Genomic DNA, 25,034 nt, shown 5'->3' with positions numbered 1-25,034 from the left:
GAAGTACAAGCTATCATAAATCATCCAATATGTAATAGATAATTGGAATAACTCTATAATTATTTTAAAAATTGAAATTGAATTCATAATAAAAACCTCTCCAAAAAGAAATCTTCAACCCAGATGGTTTCACTGAAGAATTCTACGGAATTCTCAAAGAAGAAATAATGACAATTTTATACAATCTCTTCTAGAAAATTCAAAAGGAGGGAACACTTCCTAATTCATTCTATGAATCCAATGTTACCGTTATAACAAAACCAGACAAAAATAGTACCAAAAAAAAGAAAACTGCAGACCAATATCCCTCGTGACTATGGATGCACCAATCTTCAGTAATATATTAGCGGGTAGAATTCAGCAATGCATAAAAAGTATACCAAGTAGGGATTATGTGACCAAGTAGGGATTATTCCAGTGATGCAAGGCTGGTTGAATATTTGAAAATCAATGTAATCTACCACATTAACAGACTAAGGAAGAAAGATTATAGGATCACAGCAATTGAAGCATAAAATGCATTTTTCATGCATGTTAAAAACTCTCGAAACGCAGGAATAGAAGGGAATTTCTTCAACTTGATAAAGAAACGTCTTTTAAAAAAATACCTACAGCTAACATCCTATATAGTGGTGAAAGGTATTCAAGATAAGAGAAACATTAAGATGAAACAGGCTGCCTGACAGTCAGGCAATATCAGTGAGAAGATCAGCTCCAGTAGAGGCTCGAATGGGAGCTAGGAGGGTCGGGGTGGGAGAAATGCCCCCTCCTCCTTTTTTTCTTTTTTTTTTTAATGAAGCATTAGTGCATCTTCTGTTTCAGAGGAAAAAAGTTTATTCCACTGGTGAATGTTTTAAGTTTCTGAAAACTCAATAACTGTTTCAGCCCTTCAGATTGCATATGAAATTATCAATGAGGCATGAGAAAAATGCTAACGTCAAAATTAAAATCAAATGAATCACTGTTTCTGGCTGCAAAGCAGAATCACTTTGCTCTTTGCTTATACTCTGCTGAAGGCCGTTTGGCTGTGAGCTCCCTCCCACCCCACCCCACCACTACCCGCTGGAGCAGCCCTTCTCCCCAGCATCCCAGAGGCTGGGTTATGGATGAGAGGAGAGCAATTTCTCCCCCTCTGTGAACATTTTCCACGAGGGAAGTCAGTGGAATTACTTCTCTCCACAAACTCAGTCCCATCACCATGGAAAAGGAAAATCACAATAGGATCTTGCTCCTTGTCCAAGTTGGCATCTCAGCAAAAACCTTCAGCACAGTTTCAGTTGGGTTCAACAAACTCTCAGGTTTGTGATGATATAGGACCAAATCCCTCTCCATTTGTATCAAATCAGGTTGGCTTTTCCAGTTCCTCTTTCCCTAATGCATTTCCTTATCTCCACAGGAGGTCCTGAGACCCAGAGGAAGGGAGAGACAGACAGACAGAAAGAGAGTTGAATGTAAAATGGAAATATAGGAAAATTTTAATTGGTTTTTTGAGGATTAGGTAAGTGATGGGGACAAGATTAAAGTGACGGGGACAATTTCTACTCCTGCCAAACAAGGACCACCACTTAACTTACCTCATCACGGGACAGCCTTGTGGGTCCCGACTCCTTTGGGACCCAGAGATCAAAACTTCACAGATCCTCTAGACCGAAGCCTTCCAGAGAGTTGTATTTTGGCAACAGCTGCTATGTAGAGAGGTTCTTATTTTTACACCACTGGGGCTGAAACACCACCATCCCCCTGAACTTCCTAGAAATGATATACAATACACGGACTTGTCCCCCATCCTGAAAGTTTCCTTAAGATTAACAGCAGTGTTACAGTGTTCAGTGTTCTAACTTTAATGGTTCTGGGAATGGGAGCTCCTTGAGACACTACCCACTGTGCTATGAGAATGCACCTGTATTTTAGGACTATCCAGCAATATCATCTCTGCTCCTTCATGCCACATCCTTAAAAGTACCTTAGTGAACTGATGAGTCCACCAAGGGGTGAGATTAAACTAACGTACAAAGTGACCCTCCTTCTGACATCCAGGCTTCAACCTGGCCCAGTCAGTGAAAGTGATATTCAGGTATGAAAGGTGCTCACAAAAGAGAGAGAGGATCTGGAGTTAACGTATGTATTACCTAATATGACAATCTCCCAGAGATATATTTCCCCAACAAGGCAGGGATATATTTTCCTTTGGGTTGCTATTGTTGGTAAGAGGATTCTAGAATTCTTAGCCTTCAGCTCTCTTTCAGCCAAGAACTGTTCTTCTTCTCCACAGTTCAATGAAAAGGGAGCCATCAAAAGTAATTTCTGAGCCCTTCTCTACACAGATAAAATGCTCTGTAGCCTCATCAAGGAAGGAGTTATTGTGCCATGAGAATATTTAAAAATCACCCCTCTGCTCATGAAAGCTACATTGATCTTACTCATATATATATATTTTTTTTTCCCCCAAAGCCCCAGTAGATAGTTGTATGTCATAGTTGCACATCCTTCTAGTTGCTGTATGTGGGACTCGGCCTCAGCATGGCCGGAGAAGCAGTGTGTCAGTGCGCGCCCGGGATCCGAACCCGGGCCGCCAGCAGCGAAGCGCGCACACTTAACCGCTAAGCCACGGGGCCGGCCCTCATTCATATATTTTCTAACTACAGACAACCCCTGCCTTCTCTAGTTCTCCCCATTTTCTTTCATTCAGCCAAGCTATCTTCAGGCAGTAAACACACACCAAATCCTATGAGATGAGAAAATATTGGAATTTTCTCTTGGGCCTATTTTCCCATTTCTATTTAGCTCAGCTATTGATTGTCATGAGGTTTGCAGCCTGATTCATTTCAGGGCCTTGGTGTTTAAGCATTATTATTGTTGTGCCTTATAATATTGACAATACTGACGTGCTGGTGAGGACTGTAGGCTTACTAGTTAAACCAAGTGATTGAGCAATTTTTAGGTCAGCAGTAAGTTTTCTTTATAGGAGAACATTTTGTCAAATTTATATGTGCAGGCCAGACAGGCTTCAGAAGATCCTAAGTCTAGGATGAACAAACTTCAGGGCTCCCCATTTGATCCCCATGCCAGGAAATCCTGCCTGTGAATGAATCAGTAAAGTGGGTAAAGTTTTCCATGGATTTGACTGAATTCCAGCATAGGGAACCCTGCAAAGAGGAGAGACAGAGAGACAGCATCTCAGAGGATGAACGAGGGAAAAGGGCAGACCTGGAGTGAGGAAAGCATGTCAGCTACAAATTGTGTACACATGCAAGATGAACTTGTGAACACATGTCCAACTTGGCAGATGTATAAAGATCATGTATTTATAACATGCTCCTGAAACATCTTACTGAAATGAGCAATTTAAATGACTTTGATTTAAAATTAGGCTTTTAAGATTCTTTTTAACCTTTCCAGTACTATCTACCAAAAAAGCAATTGCAGCTTCCTGGAGACAGTGTTCTCTGCAGACTGAAGTCTTGTGTTTCTGAATGTTGCCTCAAAAAGCAATCTTTTCTCTACCTTTTTGCCCTGCAACAATCAAAGCAGCTGGGAGCTGGAGCTCAACTTTATTAGTGATTTAAAACACACCCTTGGAAACTAAGCTGGCTTTTTTTGTCCATCCAGGTGGGAAGCGTATTCCAGCAAATGGGAACAACACTTAAGAAACTTCTCAGACAGATAATGCCTTGAGAGCTCCACTTCAAAAAAGCTTCTACCAGCCATCTACCCAACAAAGGCCAGGGTAACCTGGTAAGAAAACTAAGCCTTCCATATAAAGACAAAGATAAAATAGTTCAGCTGCCAGGATTCGACATCTTTAAAAATGCCTTTTCAATCTTTAACTTTTGTCTGCTTGGTTGTCTAGCAACCAAGTGCCGAAAAGAAACTCCACCCAAAACAAAGTGAAACAATACGGACATTTAACTTCATGAGTGTGTTTGCGTGTGTGTTAAGATTCTCAGCGTGCAAAGATAGAAACTCACCTTCAGACAATTAAAACAGAAAAAGTCCTGATTGTAGATGGCAGGGAAGGAAGTCAGGAGTGAGTAAAAAGCAACTTGAAAATGCGTAATGCGGGATGAGGGTATAGTTTCCACACACCGGGCTAAAGCAAGGTTTACACTCTTAAGTAATAAAAACAAACCATTAAGCTCGGCCCAGCACTGTCAGGAAGTATAAAACAGTTCTTGAAACTTTGCAGTTACTATACAAAAGCTTTTCATAAACCCTGTTTCCTGATCTTCATTAAACATTCACATCACGTTGCCATGGGGCAATTAGCTTGCCTCCTGAAATCAATAAAAAATCAACAATTTGGAAATAGTTGTACAGTAAAATAGTTCAATAATTATTCTCTCATAGTGTTGTGGCCAAGTGGTTCCAGTGTAAATGCGGTCCAGATGAGACCCTGCTCCTTACGAGGGAAGCTTTAAGCAAGTCAGTGGTTTGCAGAGATCTCCTCGTCAGAACGGACTGCAACAAGGGGGACAAAGCGGACCCAGGGCGCGGGGCAAATGCAGGCTCGAAGTGGTGTTCAAGTCAGTGTCTGGCGTCCTGTTTAAGCACCTCAGAGGGATTCAATTCAAAATTTAGAGCTCTAAACGAAATGATAAACCCAATTAATAAAAAATTAGGCACCCTACACTCTGCATTTGGATCTCAGACAGGAACAAATCAAATTTTTTTCCCTGGGGTGTATATATATATATCTATATATATATCTTCAAGGGAAAACATATATATGTATGTATATATCTGTGTGTGTGTATATATATGTCTATATTATATATAAAAATATAAGAGGTGTATTTGAGATTAGGAATTCACTCATTCCAGCATTTCTTTAACAAATTTTCAAATCTGAATTGCTTGTAAGAAACCTTCAAAGTGCTCCCCTAAAAAGTAAAATCAGGATACTAAACAGATGACCTTCATAAGACATTTTGCTAAAAAAGAGGTGCCAACACCAAGTTATTTCTTTGCTGACCCCCTTTGCAGAGAGAAACCAATTCTTTGTGCTCTTTCTAGCCTGAGCCCATTCACTTCAGCTCCTTATTCAAAGGCAACCTCAGCCTCACAAATTCCAATATACATTAAATCAACCCTCAAATACCAGCTTGGGCAGCTTTATATCACCCTCTAGGCTCAATGGTGTACAGTGAACTGTCTTAGAACTTTAAAAAAAAAAACCAAGCATCATTTTTAGTATAAACAAATGCTGCAAATGTATGACATCTATTTGCTGCCTTCAAAGGGAAAATTTTTTAACTCAGACGCTTGGCACTAAGATCACACGGGATCAACTCCATGAACTGACTTAAGTGTTCAACTTTTTTAAAATACGTTCAGGGCTTGCACCTGCTCCCCCATCCACATAGATGTACTGACACGTATTTGACTAAACTGACTACATACATGCCCAAGCAAGCAAGCGGAGCCGATTTTACAAGATAAGCAACCAAGTGTTTTCATGTCTGAGGGTGGCTAGAACACAAAATTGCCAGTCATCTTGTGGGGGAAAGGAATGCCTTTGAAAAAAATATGTAGGGCACCATTTCAGATATGGTGAAATGTGTTCAAATGCCATCCTGTATACGAGTTTTGTTTTTCCATTAAGTACTACTTCTTAGAGAGGGGCCTAAACTTTGTCCAACTTTCTGCTGTTGTAATCCAGAAGATAATTAATATTAGAGCTTTGCTACTCAAAGGATAGTCCTTGGGCCAGCACTTAACAGCTTCACCTGGAAGCATGTTAGAAATGAAGAATCTCAGGACCCACCCTGACTCATTGAAACGGAACCTATATTATAACATGATCCCAAGGGGTCTGTACACACATTAACATTGCATTCTCCTTGAGGCAGTACTGGTGACTCCTATGCACACTAAAATCTGAGAAGTCTTATTTAGAGCATTGGTCCCCCAAGTTAGGTAGAAGTTCACTTTGAAGTTTGCAGGGTAGGGAGATGGCCAGAAAACTCTGCCCTGGAGAATACCATAAGGCTGTAATTTATGTCAGCAGAGTGAAGGAAAGAGGAAAAGCAATTTACCTGAGTGATGCAGACTTGCATTTTATCCCCTATCTTTATCCACCCTACCCACCCCCTGCAAAAAATAAATCATGTCACACTTACTCTAGACTTACTTTATACTGCAAGGCTATGCTCCTTTTGTCTTATAACAGATTGGGGAGCTACAGCATATAAACATTCAGTGAATCAACATGCTAGTAGAATAGAAATATGCTATTTTTAAAAGTTCTTTGAATTGCACAAATGACTTTTCTACCTCCAATAAAATATGAAGGGAAAAAATATGGGACACTTAGATTATCTAGTGATTATATAGATTGTAACATAGACCAGATTTACAGATCATCTCTCCACTTGGCCTCTTGATGTACAATTTAAAGTAGTAATTGGGTAGAAATTATGAAAAGATGGACGCACAGATAAATTTGTAAACCACTCATTCTCCCCTTCCCCAATTTTGAAGGCAAAAAATGAACAGAGCAATCTTGACCTGCCATACACATTAAAGCCATGCCAAAGAGACACATGATGCAGCCTAGAAAAGCACAAAAACAGATGACACAATTTAATCAATTTTGAAAGGTGATTCCTCCCAAATTCAGTAACTACTACATTTTTTTTTAAAGCCAATTCTAAAAGGATTCAAAGGTTCCCACAGAATAGTGACTGAAGATTCAAGAGATGATTCAGTGTTATGGGTTCATTATCATACTTTTTTTCTCAGAATGAAGAAGGTGAGTCAAAATGTCTGTAAGAGCGTAGAATGTATGTAAGCAGATTCTGTTTCTCAAATGAGCTGCCAAGAGGGTCAGAGTCCTACACTATTACAAAATCTCTGGAACTAACCTGAAACTGAAAATGCCGTCATCTATACATATGTAATATATATTACATATATCGTCAATGTATATTTATACATATTACATATTATATAAATGTATATATATTTACACATATGTGTATATATATTTTATATATATATATAAAAAACATGCAAGAGAACACATTTGAGTTGATACCATTGAAAACAATTTTAACCAAGAAAAATTGTTAACAGGGAAGCAGAGAAATCAAAACAATGGATGGAACTGCCCAAGGGATGGAAATTCTTATGCTATACTCTCTCACTCTCGAGTATTTGGAGATGAGAAAACATGATTATTTTCTAAGATGTTAAGACTGTGTAGCCTGCTGTCATATCCATGGCAAGAGGGTGAAGAATGGCTGGAGGATACACGATTTTGCCCTCCAAACTTGGGTCTAATACTAATGATTCTCACCTATGTCAGAGCAATAGGGATAGGAATAAAAAGATACTAAAGAAAGATTTCAGAAGTGGAAGGAGTAAAAGATAACTAGTATCAATTTAAAAATATGATTTACATAATCTCGAGGCAAGGGTTAAACCTATCACACCCAAAATCTAACTACGTTCATGGTCATCCCGTTAATTCCTGGGCAGAATCTAGCCCAGGAATTACAACAGTCTGTTCCTTTACTAACACAATATTTTTTCCGCCAATTCCAAGGCCGGGCTAGGAAAGGAGATTAGAACTAGGCCTCACCAATCATAGCAGGGTCAGAGGTGACACAAAGTCCTAGAAATTGACCTAAAATACTTCCAGTAAAATAGTAAGGAGTTGTGGGTTCCCTGGTTGTCCAAACCTACCCCCCAAACCCTTCTTTGGGTCTGATTTCAACCTAGAGCCCAGAAGCCCTGCCACTAAGTGTTCATTCTGAGCGGCCTATTTCGACTTCACGGTGCTTGGGCATCAGTCCAACTGGCAGACGTCCTTGGAGAAGCTGATCTCAGACACTCTCCCTTTCTAATTTTTTGGCACCGTGGCCTCTGTTGCATGGGATATCATCTCTGAAACTTTATCTTGAGTTCTCCAGGTTTTGCTTGTTTTGTAGCTTTGGTTTCTCTTAAATCTTTGTGGCCCAAAGAGGTTCACATGAAATACTAAATCATTGGTAATTCCAATGAATTACCAAATGACTTGCCTGCAAATTTCCAACCACTCCTTGCCTTTTCCCCACCTCCCTCCAAAATAACTTCAGAAGCGAAAATGCAAACACAAGGTAATCATTGTGAACGCTGTACAAATGCACCATTTTCTCTTATAGGTTGGATTTTATAGAATGAAATGCCAGAGCTTTGATATTTATTATCTGAAATAGGTTTAACATTTGGAGAAATGTGTTCAAACACACAGCCTCGGAAAGAAAAGCAAGCTGATCAAACAGAGAACAGGGGGTGGGCAGAAAATGTGATGGGCACAATTTTGCTTTGTGTTGGGCAAAGTTAGAAAATTAGGTCCTTCTGAGCATAAAGAGCTCCCAGATGAGGTAAAAGTTAAATACAAATCAATTTCCAACTCCTCATGAGGGCCACTAGATCTCAATTTTAAATATACATGACCACAATATCAATAATGAAGAAATCTTATGTTTTATTTAATACTTTGGCCAGACCAGTCCCTTTGAAGGGATCACTAGAGTTTAGGAAAGAAGAACAACAAACCATCATTCACTTTCCTGCAGGTTCGTCATTTTCCTAATTATTTCTATTGGTCCTGCTTTATTCTTTCTGCAATTAAGGAGTGGGGGGAGGGTTTCTATAGTAGATTAGCAATGTCTGGTTCTTATCCAAATATATCACCTAATAAGGACGTAAGTTCTCATGGACTGGACAACCACTCTGCAACATTCCTGAGAATTGAATAATATAATAATCTTGAAAGTCAGCAGAGTGGATTATCCATTTTTTTTCTGGACTTGAACTTGTGACCTTAACAGTAGCACTGCAAAAAAGCAAATGTGCTAAGCACTTTGCCAGAGTAACCTTCCATGTAGACTTTTCATCTTAAATACACACAACTGAAAAAAAACTACAATTTTTGGAAAATTATGTACAAACCCAATACTTCTTTTGATTACATATAAATACAAATTAGCTATTTTTCCTAAAAAGTGGTTATAATAGTAAATAAATACAAAATAAATCTGACCATTATACTTCATGTGCTGGGGTTGAACCCATATAAAATGTACAACTAAATACATTTTAAAATCTTTAAGGAATAATTCTCTGATTAAAATATTTGTTTTCCCAACTTCTTTTCGTAGATATAAATATATTTTCAAAATAGCTGTGTTTTTTTTTTCTCCATTCCATTCCATAAATAAAGTCTTCATTGGGAAATATTAAAGTGTCAACTTGGTTTTTCTTTTTTTTTTGCTTTTTTCTAAAATATATATATATATTTATTTTACTTTGCTGTGCTAACGACACCCACAACCCTCCACAACCATGTCCTGATAGTTCTTTAATACAACCTTTTCATTTTCATCCAGGTACAGCATGGAGATAGCACTGAGTTCCGTTGGGACACAGCACGCCTTAGGAATCTTAGAGTTAACTGAGTTGACCAACGTCTGAACAATGGCATGATTAGTGGAGTTCAGGTGATCAGCCAGGGGAAAAGGGCATTCCCCATGGCAGTAAAAGGCATGATACCCTGGGGGGGCTACGATCCAGTCATTCCACCCCACATCACTGAAGTCCACGTACAAAGGGTGTCTCTTACAGCTGGATTTAAGGCGTTTCCGCTGTTTATGTTTTGCTTGACGCTTCTCTCTTTTGTGGAGAGGATGTCCTTTCCCGTCATGGCCAAAAGTTACCAGCAATGGCCTGATTTGTGACCAGCTGTGCTCATCCTGGTGCAAAGACCTGCTAATCCTAACGTGTCTCTTGGAGGCACCTCGGTTCTCCTCTAAGTGGGCTACTTCCACCACAAATCCGTGGTTGGCGAGTCCCTGTGCAGTCCACCTCATCACAGCAGGGGTGACGTCAAATCTCTCCCACCTGCTTGTGTTCTGGTTCACCAACCTGGTGTCCAAAAGTCTGGTCACAGGGAACTTCGAGTTGGCTGTTGCAGGTTTTATAATTTCATAAATATTAATTCGGTGATGGAAACTGCTATTGTTTTCCAAAGTTTCCTGCATCTGTTCCCGAAAAACCTGAAGTTCTGCTGAGGTGATAAACTCCTCAGTGGGGATAGAAGTTAAATTAAAGAAGAATCGCCGGGTTGTTTTTCCACTCGTTTCTGGCAGTTCTTCCAAAGATTCTAATTTGACATAAAAAGGTGGAAAAAGAAGAAAAGTCATTCAGTAAGATAAGTAATGACAATCTGATTAAATATACAAATTTGGGAACCTCACTTCAGGGTTTGATTTAAACCCATGAAAAAATTCGCAACTAGAAAATAAAAATTTCCCTTTTAGATAAAAAAGGATTCTCCCTTTTCTATACATTTATGTCAACCATAAATGTCAACATTTATGTATACCATGAAGCAAAATTTCACAATTCATTGTTATGTTTCTAATCCAATACATGAATACTGCTTCTAGTTGCTTATAATAATGGGGGCAATGGTGAAGCATTTCTTTGGAATTCACAAACTTTAGGGCAAAAAAAAAAAAGTCAGCACTATAGTTAGTAGACGTCTAATGAGTGAGGATTTGAGGAAATTATTGCATTTCTTAAAAAGAAAAAGGCTTTAATGTCAATCCCTTAAGCAGTATTCTAAAACATCACTCTGCAATTTAGATGATTTACAAATCTCGATATACAGATTTCAGTTTCCTAATTAAAGACTCTGAAAGTCAACATCAACGATGACATTTTGCAAAGCACACTCTACTATTTTATTCAAAAGTCCAGAGACAAAGGCATTTACAGGCATCTGCTTCTTCAGGAATGTAAGAGTGGTACTAGGACACTGCAGTAATCAAGGCCAGACAATTTCAAGAGAAATACCTTCCAAATTTTGTCTGTTCTCTCACTTCCTTATGACCTCAAAAATCAAAATCTCATTTTAGATGCTTCTGGAAGAAAAAAATGACTCTCTTCTGTTTGTAATTCCTTTATATTTTTTTAAAAATATACACCTATCCAACAATAGGCTGCAAAATAGACACAAAACCAAAAAAAAATTATAAAAATCTATAAAAATACCATTATGATATTCATGATATAAGGGATAATCTCATCATTCTATATCTATTATCATTATTTCAAAACAGTCATTTAAGTGGGCTATGCATAAAAGTTCTTCCTGACTTAAGATTCTTCTATTTCAATTTTAAGTACTGCTTTCCAAGCAAACAAAAATATAACATAGCACCTTGAATGTTGTAGTCTGCAGATCATCAAAGGTATATAATTATTAAACTGATAGCAAACAGCACTAGGATTTGAGATATTTGGGTTTATTTTCCACATTTTCCAATATTTACCACATTCTGTCATTTCACTGTCAAAAAAATTTACCTGCTTCATTCAGGATCCAACCTAAGTGCTAACAAAATCTATTTGGCCATAGTACCATGTTCTCACCATAGAGGAAACCATATTTTCACTCATTTTATGGTTGTATTTCCCCTAAATCAAACAGCTATACATTGTTCACAGAATCTAGATGCCTCAGCAAAGGAGAATCACTTCAGATCACTCACTCAAAGGATCCACCCGTGTAAACCTTCATCATCAAAGCAACAGTCATCATTGCAAGCTTCCCAGAAGCACTGAGTTCAACAGAAGCAGTTGACACCAAATTATAGAGTAATAATGCTTTAATGTGTCACTTCTCAAACTTTAGCCTCCACACAAAACACCTAGAACACCTTAAATCTTCAAATGCAGATTCTGATTCAGTCGGTCTGCAGTGGGGCCTGAGATTCAGCATTTCCAGCAAGCTCCCTGGTGAGGCGATGCTGGGAGCTGGTGGAGTGCCCTTTGAGTGTAAAGGTTTTAAAGGATGCTTTTCACATTCAAGTATAAATTTCCAGGAGCATATTTTAAAGTGCCTTTTGTCAAATAATATAAAAATGAGTAGAAGAATCATTTGCATTGGCCAAGGAATAAGAGTTGAGGGCATAGATGGGCAGCCAGAGACTCAGAACAGAAAGATCTTCTAAAGCTCATCTACTTGGACATCAAAACTATCAGGCCAGAAAGTGAGCCCTCCATGGTCCCCTCGTGCCTGCTAATCCACAGCTGCTGGGGACACCTTTCGGGAGCCATCCATATTCTAAACCTCAGCGTAAGCTAAGGTACTTCAGGCCAGGCACTACTTTTACAATAACCCTCCTACCAATGGAACCAGGGCCCCTCAGTGGCTCCAACAAGTAGCAAGGATTGTATTTAGCTTCTTTTTTCCTCTCCTCCCTGCAATTCAGGAGCCCTCTGATGTTTCCACTGAAGGCATTCTTTCAGCAGAAAAGCCAACAGCTCCCAGAGAAAAAAGGAGTGATGTAAAAATCAGCAGCATCCCCCAGATGCGATGACACAAAGCCAGACCTGGGCCTGAGCGACTGACTTCTCTGATACCAGCACACCTAAGAACACTCTCTTCTCTTTTAAAGAAGGGGAAGGAAAGGCAAATTATCCAGGGCATTTGCTGAACAGCTATATTAATGAAGGTGTCCAGAGAAATCACAGCGGCAACAAAAACCCTGAACCCAAATCCATAAATTAAAAAAAAGCAATTATAAACACAAAGACACACACACACACCCAATCAGAGGATGACAAAGAAAGGACAATCTCTAAGGAACGATGGGAGACGGGCAAAGGAAGCAAAGAAGATGGGTATAAAGGAGGCATAAAATAGAACAATAACCCTCCAAAAGATAACTATAAGATCATATTGAATTATATAAAATTGTCACCACTCAATCAGATTTGACCTATAAAAGCAGCAATTGCATGTGCTTCAAAATCTCAATGGAGGTGGCAAAAAGGATAATCACTTAGCAACCTTACAGAAAGAGAAAAATTGCACTATTAAATAATAACAAGTAATGGGAAGACCTTTCTCCAACTTTCCAGCTGCATCTCCTTGAAGGATCCTTCTCTCTCCTTAATACAAAAGCCTCCATGACTGACGACACCCCTGACTGTAGACTCGGGTCACAGAGGTAAGTCAGAAGTTCACAGAAACCCCCAAACCCAGGAAAACAACTGCCCGAGGTTAGGGCCCTTCCACCCTTTCCTTTGATCTGCAAGGAACCAAGGTGAATCTTTTCTTGAGGGTAGAAGAAACAAAACCTATTTGAAATAAAGTAAATTAAAGAAAAAACCTTCTGCGAATTATCACAGCAAACCTGGGGATTCTGAAAATATAGAGCATTTAATTAAGTAGCTAATGTATGCTTTTCTGGAGGTTTATACAGATATTTATTCTCTATAAATAACACTTGTTGAATAATCTGAACTTGCCAATGGATTTGAGGAGTCCGGCCTATCTTAGACCTGGGTTCCTGAACCTCTAAGTTCTCAACCAAATAAATGGAGGTATGAATGCAAAAATGTGGGGCAGTAAATGAAAATAAGGCAACAACGACATTCAACCTCTCCTCCAAAAGTCAAGTTCTAACTTAATCATCTACACCCTGTCAATTATTCATCTACATGAAAATAATCCAAAAGATGAGACCAACTTCCCTCAGCCAGCCCAGGTACAACCCTTCCCTAGGCAAGGGGAGAATGTGACATAAAAGAATGAAGTCATTGTGATAATAATGGCTAGTGTGATGAATGCTTTTTTGTGCCATGTCTGGCACTAAGAACTTTATATGATATATGAATTATCTCAGAACGAATTGATTAGAGAGGAAGGAACTGTTATTATCTCCATTTTGTAAATGAAACTGTTGGAGTTCAGAGAGGTTATGTGACTTTCCTAAGGTCACAGAACTAGGAAATGAAGAGCAGAGCTATGAACTAGAGTCTACTGCAGTTTCCAAGTTTCTGGCCACTAGACGGCACTACATAACATAGGGGAGGAGTCAAAAATGCAAACAAAATTCAAAAGCATTAGGGGCACATTGTTATTTAATATAATGATAACCATAGGGTGAGTTCTTTCCCAGCTAAAGGGACAGAAATATACTACCCATGTTTGGTGGAGAGAGCAGACAGAACTAAAGGAGCAGTTGAGTAAAGTGGCAGGGCCCACTGGGACACAAAGACCTTGTTTGGAACCACTGATATTTTGTGGCTGCCTTTTTGTCCTGTAGTATGGCACGTCTTAGCAAAAAGTGAGTTATTACTACGTTTTGAGAATTTTGCAACACTCTTTGGGCAAAAAAGTCCATTAAGAAATTAATAACAATGGGAGATGTTCTAGCAAATCAGTAAGGTTGGAAATCACTGCTCTGAAATTAAATGAAAGTGGGTTAAAATAATAAATAATATTTTCTAGAATATAAAATAATGGTTATAGAATTGATATGGCAAGGAGAAAAAAGATAAAATACAAAAGGTTAAAAGCAATCAGTTTTTTTTTTTTTTTTTTTAAAGATAACAAAGGAGATGGCTGCCAAAGAAAGAACATGGTCATCACCACTAACCCTGATTTGCCTCTGCCCACCCCTAGCCCCAACACCTTTGGAATGATGGCATGCTCTCTTATTGTTGTCTAACTACTTAGGGAAATACACAAAGGGCAAGTCCAAAAAAAGACAAAATAGCTCAATGAGAGGGGATCAAGAGAGAATACAGAGGAACCATGCAGAAAGAGGTGAAACAGAAAATGTTAGCGCACGAACTATCACGGGTCACCAAAGCCACAATCTCTATGAGCATTTCCAAATAGCAGGCCTGCTCTATTTACTGGGGCTTTTTGTAATCACACTGAAATACTCGGGGACGCTTAGGGAAGCACACCAGGTAGGTATTGGTTTTGGGGGTGTGTGTGTCCAAATCCTTTGGCTGCAATGGGAATTTGTGATATAAGTTCTCTTTCACAGGGCAATGGTTGTTTCTTGAACTTTCCTATTATATGGATAATTTTCACGATAATTACATTTGTGGGAACAGGGTTAATCTCTATTTCAAAGCTTTAGTCATAGAGGCAAATAATTCAGTTATTTCATGCAAAAAGCAGATTGTGTCCTTCAGTCTGGAAAGCAAGCACGTGATCCTTCTATATTCCGATCTGACAGGAAAGCATAAAGACTTTTTTTTCAGGGCCAATGAAGTCAACCAATTTCAATGTGTTTTTAACTACAGGAAAGCACAAAACACTCTTTCCAGTTAGAGAAGTGATTTTTCTGTCCTCAGTGACAGTTCTGAAGGGCCTATGTGGCTGAAGCACTTTTTAACAATTTTGAAAAAAGAAAATTTTTGCAGCACTTGGACACTCACGAAGAAAAGCCATTGTAGAAAGAAGACAAAGTTTAATACAAGAAATGACAACTGATAATTTTGTCTCAGATCGCCTACCATGTGGTCACATTATCTTCACACATTGGTTGAAAGAACTCCATCATGATATCTCATCTTGTAATTTCACCAAATCATCCAGATCCCACCCACGAATAAAACCAACAGGTAATTCTTGTAATCAGGTCCCTTAGTCCTTTACCAAATAAATGTCCATTAATGCTGTATGAACCAAATTCTGCTCTTAAGCCAGCAGCTTAGTCACATGGTTTATTAAAAGATTTTTAGTGCCATGCATGGCGCAAGGATGTTTATAAAAACCAAATCCTTTGTTATACAAAAATGAAAAGGTGCAATATGTGACCTAATGATGATATACAGTCATAACAAGAAAAGAAATGGATTTGCTGAAATTTGGGGCAAAAATTACATAGCTGTTCTCTATCACCTAATTGCATTAAGATCTGAAGTTACTGCAAGTTGATTTTAAGCAAGTTGGTAACTTCTGTACTATTTTGCACATGACATTTACACTTTTAAAGATATAAATTCTGACATAAATTCAAGCATGCTATTTAAGTTAAAATAACACTCAAATAATTTGCAGCCTGTTCAGTTTTGATCAAGCCACTTCTAGGGGAAGAAATGTGCAGACTTCATGGATGGAATCCTCATGCAACTGAATGTTTTAGGTGTCCAATGACCAAAGAGTTCTTCCTTTTAAGTTATAAGACACACACAGTATCTTCCTGACCTTAAAAATAAAGTTAAGAATGGTTTCCATGCTAAATTTCCAGGAGAGGTGGCTAAAACAGCCATTCTTGTTAGTTTTCTATCCAGAAAAACTATTCTAATCAGCATCAGCTGGGAATGAAGAGCCGGCTCAATAATCACGCCAGGGCTGTGATCACAGGATGTACATGAACGAAAACTTCTCTACATATGACAACAGACAACTTCTGCTTTCCCTCGACGAATCCTAAAGGACTAGAAGATCTTACTGCCTTTCAAATCTGATTTCTCCTAGCAGAGAACACCTCACTTGGAAATGTGCTGGAAAAATCTGTGATATCAATTCAGTGTCCCCTTCATAATATATGGCTGCCTTGATGAAGAAGTACCTTTTGTTATGTGACCTGCCTTTGGGACTCCTTCCCACTATCGACTGCTGTTCTCACAAGTCTAGGTTATCTTTCACACTGGGAGAAAATGTCTGGCTGTGACATTTCTGATTTCTGTATATCAGAGCGTAGATTTCCACTTGAAATTTACCACCTCATCAGGACAAGGCAAGAAAAGGGGAACTTCACTTCCATCTCCCCAATATCCTACAAGCGGCTGGCTGCCCTGTGATGTACAAATTCATATCCTTCTCTAGAGCTTGAAAGAACCCTGTGCTCTATTTATAATGTATTAAGCCAAAGGGGCATTTAAAAGTATAGAAAGAATTGAGATGGAACATGTTTTTAACTAATTGCTCTAAGAACTTGGGTACAACAGATCTCGATAGCTGCTCTAAGACATTTCAAATCCACTAAATGCCTTTCTGATGAAACAAGCAGAAATATCCTACCTTAGAAAAACCACATCCAGTATCATAAAAGAAAAAAAAGGTCCACATTTCAATGCACATGAAGGAAAACAGGCAGCTGCTGCAAAAGCTTTTATCTGAAGGCTTGCTTTGTCTCTACCGGGGAGTTCATCTCAGATTTAAGCACAAGACAAGAAAGTCATTGTGGAAACAATAAGATTGATTGTGGAATTGATCTCCCACGGAGATTAGATAGGGATTTGAAATCTTCCAAACCAGACCCAGATCAACTGTAAATTAGAAAGACTTTGGGGCCCTGGGCTTTGATTTTTCAATACTATCTCTGAAAATTCTGCTCTTGGCTCTCTCCAGTCTGAAACCGCAGCTGAAGCAGGGGAAGCAGATTTATAGAGCAAAGGCTTCCAAATAGACTTCACGAGATCCCAGTCTGTGCCCTCCTTCCCCTGTGGAATTCTGGCACCTTTAGCTGACTAGGGGCAGACCTTTTGCCCTCATCTTCCCCATCACTTGATTTCTCTCCAGTTCCTGGAGGAGGAGTCGCTCTTCTGGCTGCAAGCCAGGAAAAGGGTGAGGAGTTACCAAAGGGGAATCCCTGGCTCCCCCGCCACACAGGGAGTGCGTTAAAACCAGGTTCCAAAAGGTTCTTACAGAGGCAAGAATGGAAACGTCTCTGGCACTCCGGCCAGGCTGCCCTTCCAGGGATGCCTGCAGTCTGCCCACTGTGGGGCGCTTTGCGGGACGACTCCCCGCCCCCGTCTCCGCCCCCACTCCCTGCCCCTCGCCTCACCTTCGTGGTGGAAGCTGCGCACCGTGTTGGCGAGGCTGGCTGCTCTCTCTAGCCGGTGGTCCGGGGCTGGCGCGCCCGGCTGGCCCGAGTGCCGGCGGTACAGGTCCAACATGTAGGGGGGCACCACGGCGTCCCTGCTGGGGGTGGGTCTCTGCTTCAGGCCGAACATGCTGAGCAACCGCAACTCGAACTCGCTCAGGACGTCGTCCGAGGGCTGGGACGAGGAGCGGCCACTCGATGCCGCGAACTTCCTCCGGCCCAGCTCGGGAATGAGGCCGGCCGCGCCGCCCAGGAGGACCTGGGGAAGCAGCAACGCTAGAAGACAGTGGGTCCCGGCCACCATGGTCGACCTGCGGACAGGGCCGACGTGAGTCACCGAGTTCCCCGCCCAGCCCTCCCCCCTTCCGCCCCCGCGGCCCCGGCTCCCGCTCGGTCCGCTTGCTTCCTCCTCCAGGGTTCCCACCTGGCTTGCAACACTCGCCGGGGATACTTCAGAGGAGCTGCAGCCCGAAAGTTTGGGAGAATGGAAGGCCCCTAGTTCCTGAGCCAGAAGGCTTCCCTCTCCCATCCTACTCTCAATCCGTCTGACATGATTTGCACCTTCCCCCGAGTCAATGACTGTCACCCTTTATTCTGTGACATTCGCGCCGACAGCCAGTTAAGGGAACCTGGGGAAACCACTGCTTGGTCTGACACCCCACTGTCCCCTAAACAAACCCAAACACACACTGCCCAGCTCTCGCCTGCATATAAACACGCACGAATGGTGCATGTGACTTCCTCAGAGGCACTGTATAGAACTTCCTGATACACACACACACACACACACACAGAGTCTATAACTTCCAGACCCAGTAAACTCAAGGCCACAACTTCCGAAGCCACTTGCAACTTGAAGCCACTTGCAACTTGTGGCCCACGCCTCTAACCTCAGAGGTGTCAGGACAGGCCACTCTATCCCCGAACCCCTCCTAATGCAGTCAAGATACACATGTATCTTCCTGGGATTACGTAAATGGCTAATATCTATTAATTCACGTGTCAGTAACAAGGTGGCACTGAAGTACTGACCCCCTCACATTCCTGGAAACAAACAGGGAGAACCCCAACTTGTAGTCTTTTCCCAAATGGTACGTGGCGCTGAGCAGAGAGCAGGTCTCCCACAGAACACTGAAGAAGGCAAAAGGAATCGCCATGGCAGGGCGTACAGGTTGGCAGCTAACGGGTGAAATCCAAGGGCCACCCTCTGGAAAGGATTTCTTTGACTGTTTTTTTTTTAATCATCTAAGTGTTAACAGCCCTAATAAAGTACCGAAGAGAGGGGAGGGAGGAGGGGCGGAAGAGTGCGAGCCAGGAGGGCGAGGCTGACGGGTCGCCGGGGGCGGTAGGATAGGGGCATCCCCGCAGGGGCACGGCTGCACGTGGACCTGAAGGGGGGCCTGTTTACGTCCGGCCAGGCCCGGCCCGGGACGGGCTCCGCCACCACCCCCCCAGTCCCTATCCCGGGCCCACGTCCTCTACCTTTAGGAGACCGCAGACCGTCTAAGAAGCACGCGGGGACACGTCCATTGAAAGAGCCTCCACATGGAAAAAGCTCTGGCCGAAGGACCTGGAGCAGGGACAGGATTCCCTTCCTTTGCCTCCTCCTTCTCCTCCCGGGTGCCGGCCGGGCAGTCCCTTTCTTCACGCAGGGAACGGCGTCTTGGGGTCGGGCCCAGCGGAGGAGTGGAGAGGCGGCGGGGTTCGGAGGCGGCGAGGCTGCGTCCGCAGGGGCAAAGGCACCGGCGCAAAGTGGGGAGCGCAAGTTATTCTCCCTGCAAGTTCAAGAAGTCTCCAGCCAAGTGCTGACACACAACAACAGCGAGCAGGGGGAGGAGTGCGGGGCAGGGAAGGGAAGGGAGAAAGGAAAAGCTGGTGCGGTCGTTGTCCTTAGGAACCAGCAGCGCCCGGGGGACGCGTGGCCCCGCGCGGGGCCGGCTCCGGGACTTGGGGGGCGAGGGTCGGGCGCTCCGCGCTAGCTCTGCCGCGGCCCATGGCTCGGGGCAGCCATCCTGGGCGACGCCGGGTCCGGGGAAGGGCGCAGCGGCGATCTCGGTGCCGGGCGAGCTGCCCCCCCGCATCACTCTGCTTTACTCCAGCGCTCCCCCATCAGCGCTAGCCAGTTGAAGCCCCCGCGGCTCCGGCGCTCCGGCGTCCTCGGGCGCATTCTCCGGCGAGTCGAGCCGAGTCCCAGGCCGCCGAGGCGGGTGGCCGCGCTCTCCCCTCGCTCTCCTAGCCCCCAGGCCAAGCTGCTGTGCCCTTTGTGGCCAGCCTGGAGTCCAATCACACTTCGGCCGGCGCGTCCCAGGCCCCCGAGCTCCGGCAGGAGGTGATCGGCATCGCGGCGCTCGGGCTCGGCTCCCGGCTCCCCGGCGCTCCGCGCGCCGGTCCTGGGCTCTGGCGCGGCCCGGGCAGCCGAGGCGACGGCGCAGTGGCGCGCACGGCCGGGCGCTCCAGCCCGCGCGGGGTCTGCGGCGCGCGGGTGCCTCGGAGCCCCCAGTAATCCGCGAGGCGCTCGCCCCGAGGTCGTCGGGGTCGGCGGCGGAGCCTGTGGCGGCTGATGTCCGGCGGTGGCTGCCAGTCCCCGGCGGGGTGTGGGAAGCACAGCGGCGGGCGCAGCGCGAGCCGGGCGCAGCGCGGCGCGGCGGGGCGAGGACTCCGGCGGCGGCGGCGGCGGCGGCGGCGCCGTGGCGCGGCGCTCGCGGCTTTTAAAGGGGACGCCGCCTGCCGTCTCCCTCCCGGCCGAGGCCGAACACCTCCCCCTCGGTGGCGCGGCTTGCCGGGGATCCCCGAGCGGGCGGGAGCGGCGCGCAGGGGTGTGGACCGAGCGCCGGGGCAGCCGCGGCGGGGTGGGGCCGGCGGCGGGGACGCGCGGCCGCCGTTGGGGGCGCTCGCGCCTCCAGCCCCTGCCCTCAAAGGGGAGAAAAACTGGAGCGCCGGACCCTCGCTGGGACTCCAGGGGCGAAATTTCAGAAAAGTACGAGGTCCAGCTTTTATTTCCTCACCGGCCCGTTATTCAGCTTTCAGTTTGAAGGTTTTCAGTGATAGACGATTGGGAAAAAAAAAAAATAACTCAGCGAAGTTACAAGGCATCTTGACATGGGCTTGGGGTAGACACTTTTGTGTTTCCCCGGGGTGGGAGGAGGATTAAAAGAAAACTAGAGATTGGAAACTGGATGTTATTTAGACTTTAACACACAGATATATGCATTACATATGCAAATGTATGTATAGGCACTTACATTTATAGAAATATATGTATACATTTATATTTATCTAAATATGCACATATATTTAGATAAATATATATGTAATATACAAATATACTCGTGTATGTCTCTAGAAATATATCCAATATATAAATATATGCTAACGATAGCACACATTTCTATAAATATACGTCTATATATGTGAAATGGATGTCAGCCTGCTATACATGACTTGCGCAACGTGGACTGTATGTGGCACCGTGAAGAGAGGATGAGAGGGATTTTATTTCTTTTTAGGGTAGCTATCTCTTCATGCCTTGTGATATTTATCTGGCCCAGCTCAGAGGAAGGTAAAATAATGCACAGTGGGAGCCAAGCAGAAAGACAATTCCGGTTTGAAACCTTAGAACCTTCAGCCCCACCCCCTTCCACCAGGCCCCAGCAGCAGGTCTGTGACGTGTGGTCAAGTCAGTTGTCTTCCTCAGCTGAAATATTCCCCAAATCCACACCATGAGTTTTGAGGCCAAGGCTTTCTGTTCCCCCCAGGATTCCAGGATTCTCCATGCATAGCGTGACAGGGTTACCCAAAAGGTCCCAGAAGCCAAGGGCAGAAGGTTTTTTGAAAAAGCCAAATCAGCAAAATCAAGTTTGCCTGCACAGAACCTTCAGCCTGCAAAGTAGAAAGAGAAAAGTCTGAATCGGGAGCTCATAACAATCTATTATGCATGTGTATTATTTTTTCAGTTGGGAAGCTAAAATAATTCTAGGTTCCGCTCACGTAAATCGGATTAGCAACCCACAGAGGGGAATTAGGCACTGCTGTTTCTGAAAGTATAAAGGTCAAATAAGGTATTTCAGAGGAAGCCTGCCTACTAGAAAAATAAATTCAGGGCCGGAGGGGGGGCGGCAAAACACTCAGGAACATGCTACTTTATTCACTGAAAATAAAGCGCTGTGGAAGTTACTGTCACTCTGAATCACCGGACACCAAACTAGCTGGCAATAGAACATATTCTACTCGTAGATATTAAGTTGAAAAGTGTTTTTTGTGCTTCTGAAACTATTTCCTTCTCCGTCAAGTTTAACTGACAAGTTAACAATTGTTTCTGTCACCAGTGAGATTTAAAAAACAAAAAACTTATATGAGACAAAAATCACTGTGTAACTTTGGAAGAGGAGAAAGTTGATAGCTGGTGGATGCTCCTCAAGTAAAGATGGAAAATAAATCTCTGGGGATAACATCAAGGATGTCTTGCAGCTTTAGGCCTTCATAACTTGTGAAATGGGAACGTTGTCAGTTTATCAAACAATCTTTGATAGTCAAGAAACTGAGGGAAAATTGGACCTTCTGGACACTCTATTCCATTTTAGTGTTGCCCGTCACAGGATCTCTTTTATGTGGGATATGTGATTTCTGAGGGGCAGCTGAATGCCTTTCCCAAGCAAAACCTCCTCAATTTTGATAGTATTTCTCTTAAGATCCAGGCTCTCTGGTTGTTTTTTAGAGATGGCTGCCCTCTTGTGGTGGAAATGAGTTCAAACGCTTGGGAGAAAGAAGTCAATAAATATATAAGTAAATAAGTAAGTAAATAAATAAACAAACTCCAAAGACTGAGTTGGGGTACAAAGTACAAGATGACCATACCTACCCATTTTCCAGGCAATACGAATAGTTAAAAATGATACCTCTAAGTGGAGATGACCTATATCTTTTTATTCTCTTTGCTAAAAGGTGCTAACCTTCCACCTGCAACTCAGAAAGCAGGGTTATTACTTTGAGTGTGAAAATATCACTTACTGCTAGCCATGGTCAACTCTACATTTTCCAAAGGTTCATTAAAAGTTTTTCAACCCAGAAGGTGAGATTCATTCTTTTTGGGTATATCAAATTTGGTGTATCTGCCAGATGTGGGAAGTGGCGAGAGTGGGGGTGGGGAGTTGTTTAGGGGAGAGGTGATATTAGTTGCAAATTCAACTACCTCAGAGGGGACAGGCAAGTTATGTAAAAAAGCAAAGCCTACCAGCTAAGGATTCTATATAAAGGAGGTTGCTGCTATTCCCTTCTAGTCAATTCTTGTCAGTTTTCTAAGAGATACTGGAAATCCACATTTGATTATGTGTGGACATGACCTGGGATGAAATGAAGTGCTTAAAGAGTCATACTTTGGCAACTTTTCCTTTACCAGTTCAGACCAGATAATGTTTAATTTATTGCATCCCGCAGCTATTAGCATTCACCATTGTTCCTGGTAGGCTAACCATTATGCAAATTAATATTAAAATAATGATCCTCATGTACTGTAAAGGTCACAGCCGGGCATTAAATGATCCATCTACTTTATAATTGTCATTCCACTGAAACCTGTGGCAACTCCCCTGAGAAACCTCTTGGCTTTTTAGGATATATATCACTTTGTTACTAGTGTGACACTCAACACCGATTCTACTTACTTTACCTGGATGAAGCTCTGTCACAGAAACCAGGAGCCACAGCACAAGAGCAGCATCTAGTCAATCAAACTTTTACTCATTTAATGTATGATTAGATATGGTAGGAAAGATGGGTGGTGTGGAGTGACTTATTTGTAAAACTAGGCCTATCAGGCCAAGTCAGAGTTATTACTTTCAGGCAAATACTGACTACATCTTAAAAATTAAGAGAGAATGAATTTTGTGAATTGACTAGATTTATTTTAGGATGCACACAGTAGGCATTCTATAAACATGTTGATCACAGCCCAAGACATAGTTGGGTAACTTAGGTTCCAATTCTGGTTTGGCTGGATGGCTGAATTTAAAATAGTCATCTCTTGGCCTCATCTGTTGATCAGGGTAAATAAATGTATGTTCTGCCTGCCTCAGACGGCATGATGAAGGTCAAATGCATAACATGTGTGGACTTGGAGAATTTAAAAATGCTGTACAAACACAAGATCCTGATTGCTACTTACTCTGTGTATCTTTATGTTTCAGCTTGCTTCCTGAACTATTATGGCCTGATTTTGAGATATAGAACTTTGTATGCCAGTTTGTTTGTTTTTTTCCTAACATTTTTTATCATGTTGCCAAACAATGGGTATTTCGTCAGAAAGGTCACCACTTGGGTCGATCTAGGGCAATAACAAATTCTCATAGTCTCAGCTCCCCCACGAATGATACGTAGAGATGAATAGCTGATCTCCTCACAGAGCTGTTGTGAAAAATAGATATGTTTCAAGACAAAAAAAAAAAGTTGCAAAATTTGAATTCCATACACATGCAAATTAAGGTCATTGGTTCTTGGAAGATTGATTTTGTTTTATGTTACTTTCTTTTGCATTTGGTAGATGCCAAAAATGAATGTGAAATGAGCACATGCTTCTGAAAAATAATTATGGTCTTCCAATAGGTAGTTTTAGATAGCCATTAAATATTATCTCATTACCATATATCAATATGTTTGCACATCTTGTCAATGATATTTAAATGTTTTGATTTTGTGTTAATTAGACTGTGAAGAGTCAATGATAGAATTTTTCTTTACATATCCAGTCTCCAAATATTCATTGACCAGCTATGATGCCCATGGCACTATGTCACTTAGGTTCCAGGAAATACAAAGATACATAATCTCTGCACATAATGCATTTAGAATTTGGCAGAAAAGATGGGACATATTCACAGGTAAATAAAGATATATGAGATAAGGACTTTAAGAGAAGTGAGAAACAAGTCCTGCAAATTAAATCGAGAGCAATCTCACTTCTGAAATGTAGACTCACTAAATTCTTCAAAGGGAGGGAATTTGAGAGGAACATTCAGGATGAGTAGAATTTCCATAGGATCAGTAGGCATCTTGATGAACATCAGCATTAGCAACAGCAGAATTTCCACCAACACCTTTAGTTACTGAGTTTCATGTGCTAGTTGCTTTCCACTTATCATTTCATTTAACCCTCACAAGAACCTTGCTCATTGGGTTTTATTACCCCCATTTTACAGACGAAGAAACTGTGCTAGAGAGCTATTTTCCCAAAGTCATACAACAAGCAAGTAGCACAGTCAGTAGTCTATTCTAGAACTCATGTTTTTGTTTGTTTGGTTTTTTTCCCCCCACCATGCCAATGGTCTCTTGATTCCAGACAGTAGGAGCAGCCCAAAGCCAAGACAACAGATGGGAAAATGCAGAATTGTGTTTTGAGGAGCATGGGCGGTA

The 25,034-nt window shown here is 42.3% G+C and overlaps 1 protein-coding gene across 1 annotated transcript; it reads right to left on the bottom strand.

Annotated features, from left to right (window-relative positions):
- Positions 1 to 7,199: 7,199 nt before the first annotated feature.
- Positions 7,200 to 20,025, bottom strand: BMP2 (bone morphogenetic protein 2). The gene is made up of 3 exons (XM_058563190.1): positions 19,113 to 20,025; positions 17,592 to 17,941; positions 7,200 to 10,147 (listed from the first exon to the last, which is right to left on the bottom strand). The coding sequence occupies exons 2-3, from the start codon at positions 17,932 to 17,934 to the stop codon at positions 9,303 to 9,305; spliced, it is 1,188 nt and encodes a 395-aa protein (XP_058419173.1). The 5' UTR covers positions 17,935 to 17,941; positions 19,113 to 20,025; the 3' UTR covers positions 7,200 to 9,302.
- Between the last annotated feature and the right edge of the window lie 5,009 nt (positions 20,026 to 25,034).

This window comes from Diceros bicornis, chromosome 19, assembly GCF_020826845.1.
Source record: "Diceros bicornis minor isolate mBicDic1 chromosome 19, mDicBic1.mat.cur, whole genome shotgun sequence".
Lineage (NCBI taxonomy): Eukaryota > Metazoa > Chordata > Mammalia > Perissodactyla > Rhinocerotidae > Diceros > Diceros bicornis.
The sequence above is the reverse complement of the archived record's forward strand: the minus strand, read 5'-3'. Positions and strand labels throughout refer to the sequence as shown.

What these genes read in the sequence shown, in the direction of transcription:
- BMP2 (XM_058563190.1), bottom strand. Translation starts at nt 17,934, where the DNA reads ATGGTGGCCGGGACCCACTGTCTTCTAGCGTTGCTGCTTCCCCAGGTC. An exon ending in GCGCAGCTTCCACCACGAAG is followed by an intron (nt 10,148 to 17,591) that starts GTGAGGCGAGGG and finishes ATGTCAAATTAG; the next exon opens with AATCTTTGGAAGAACTGCCA.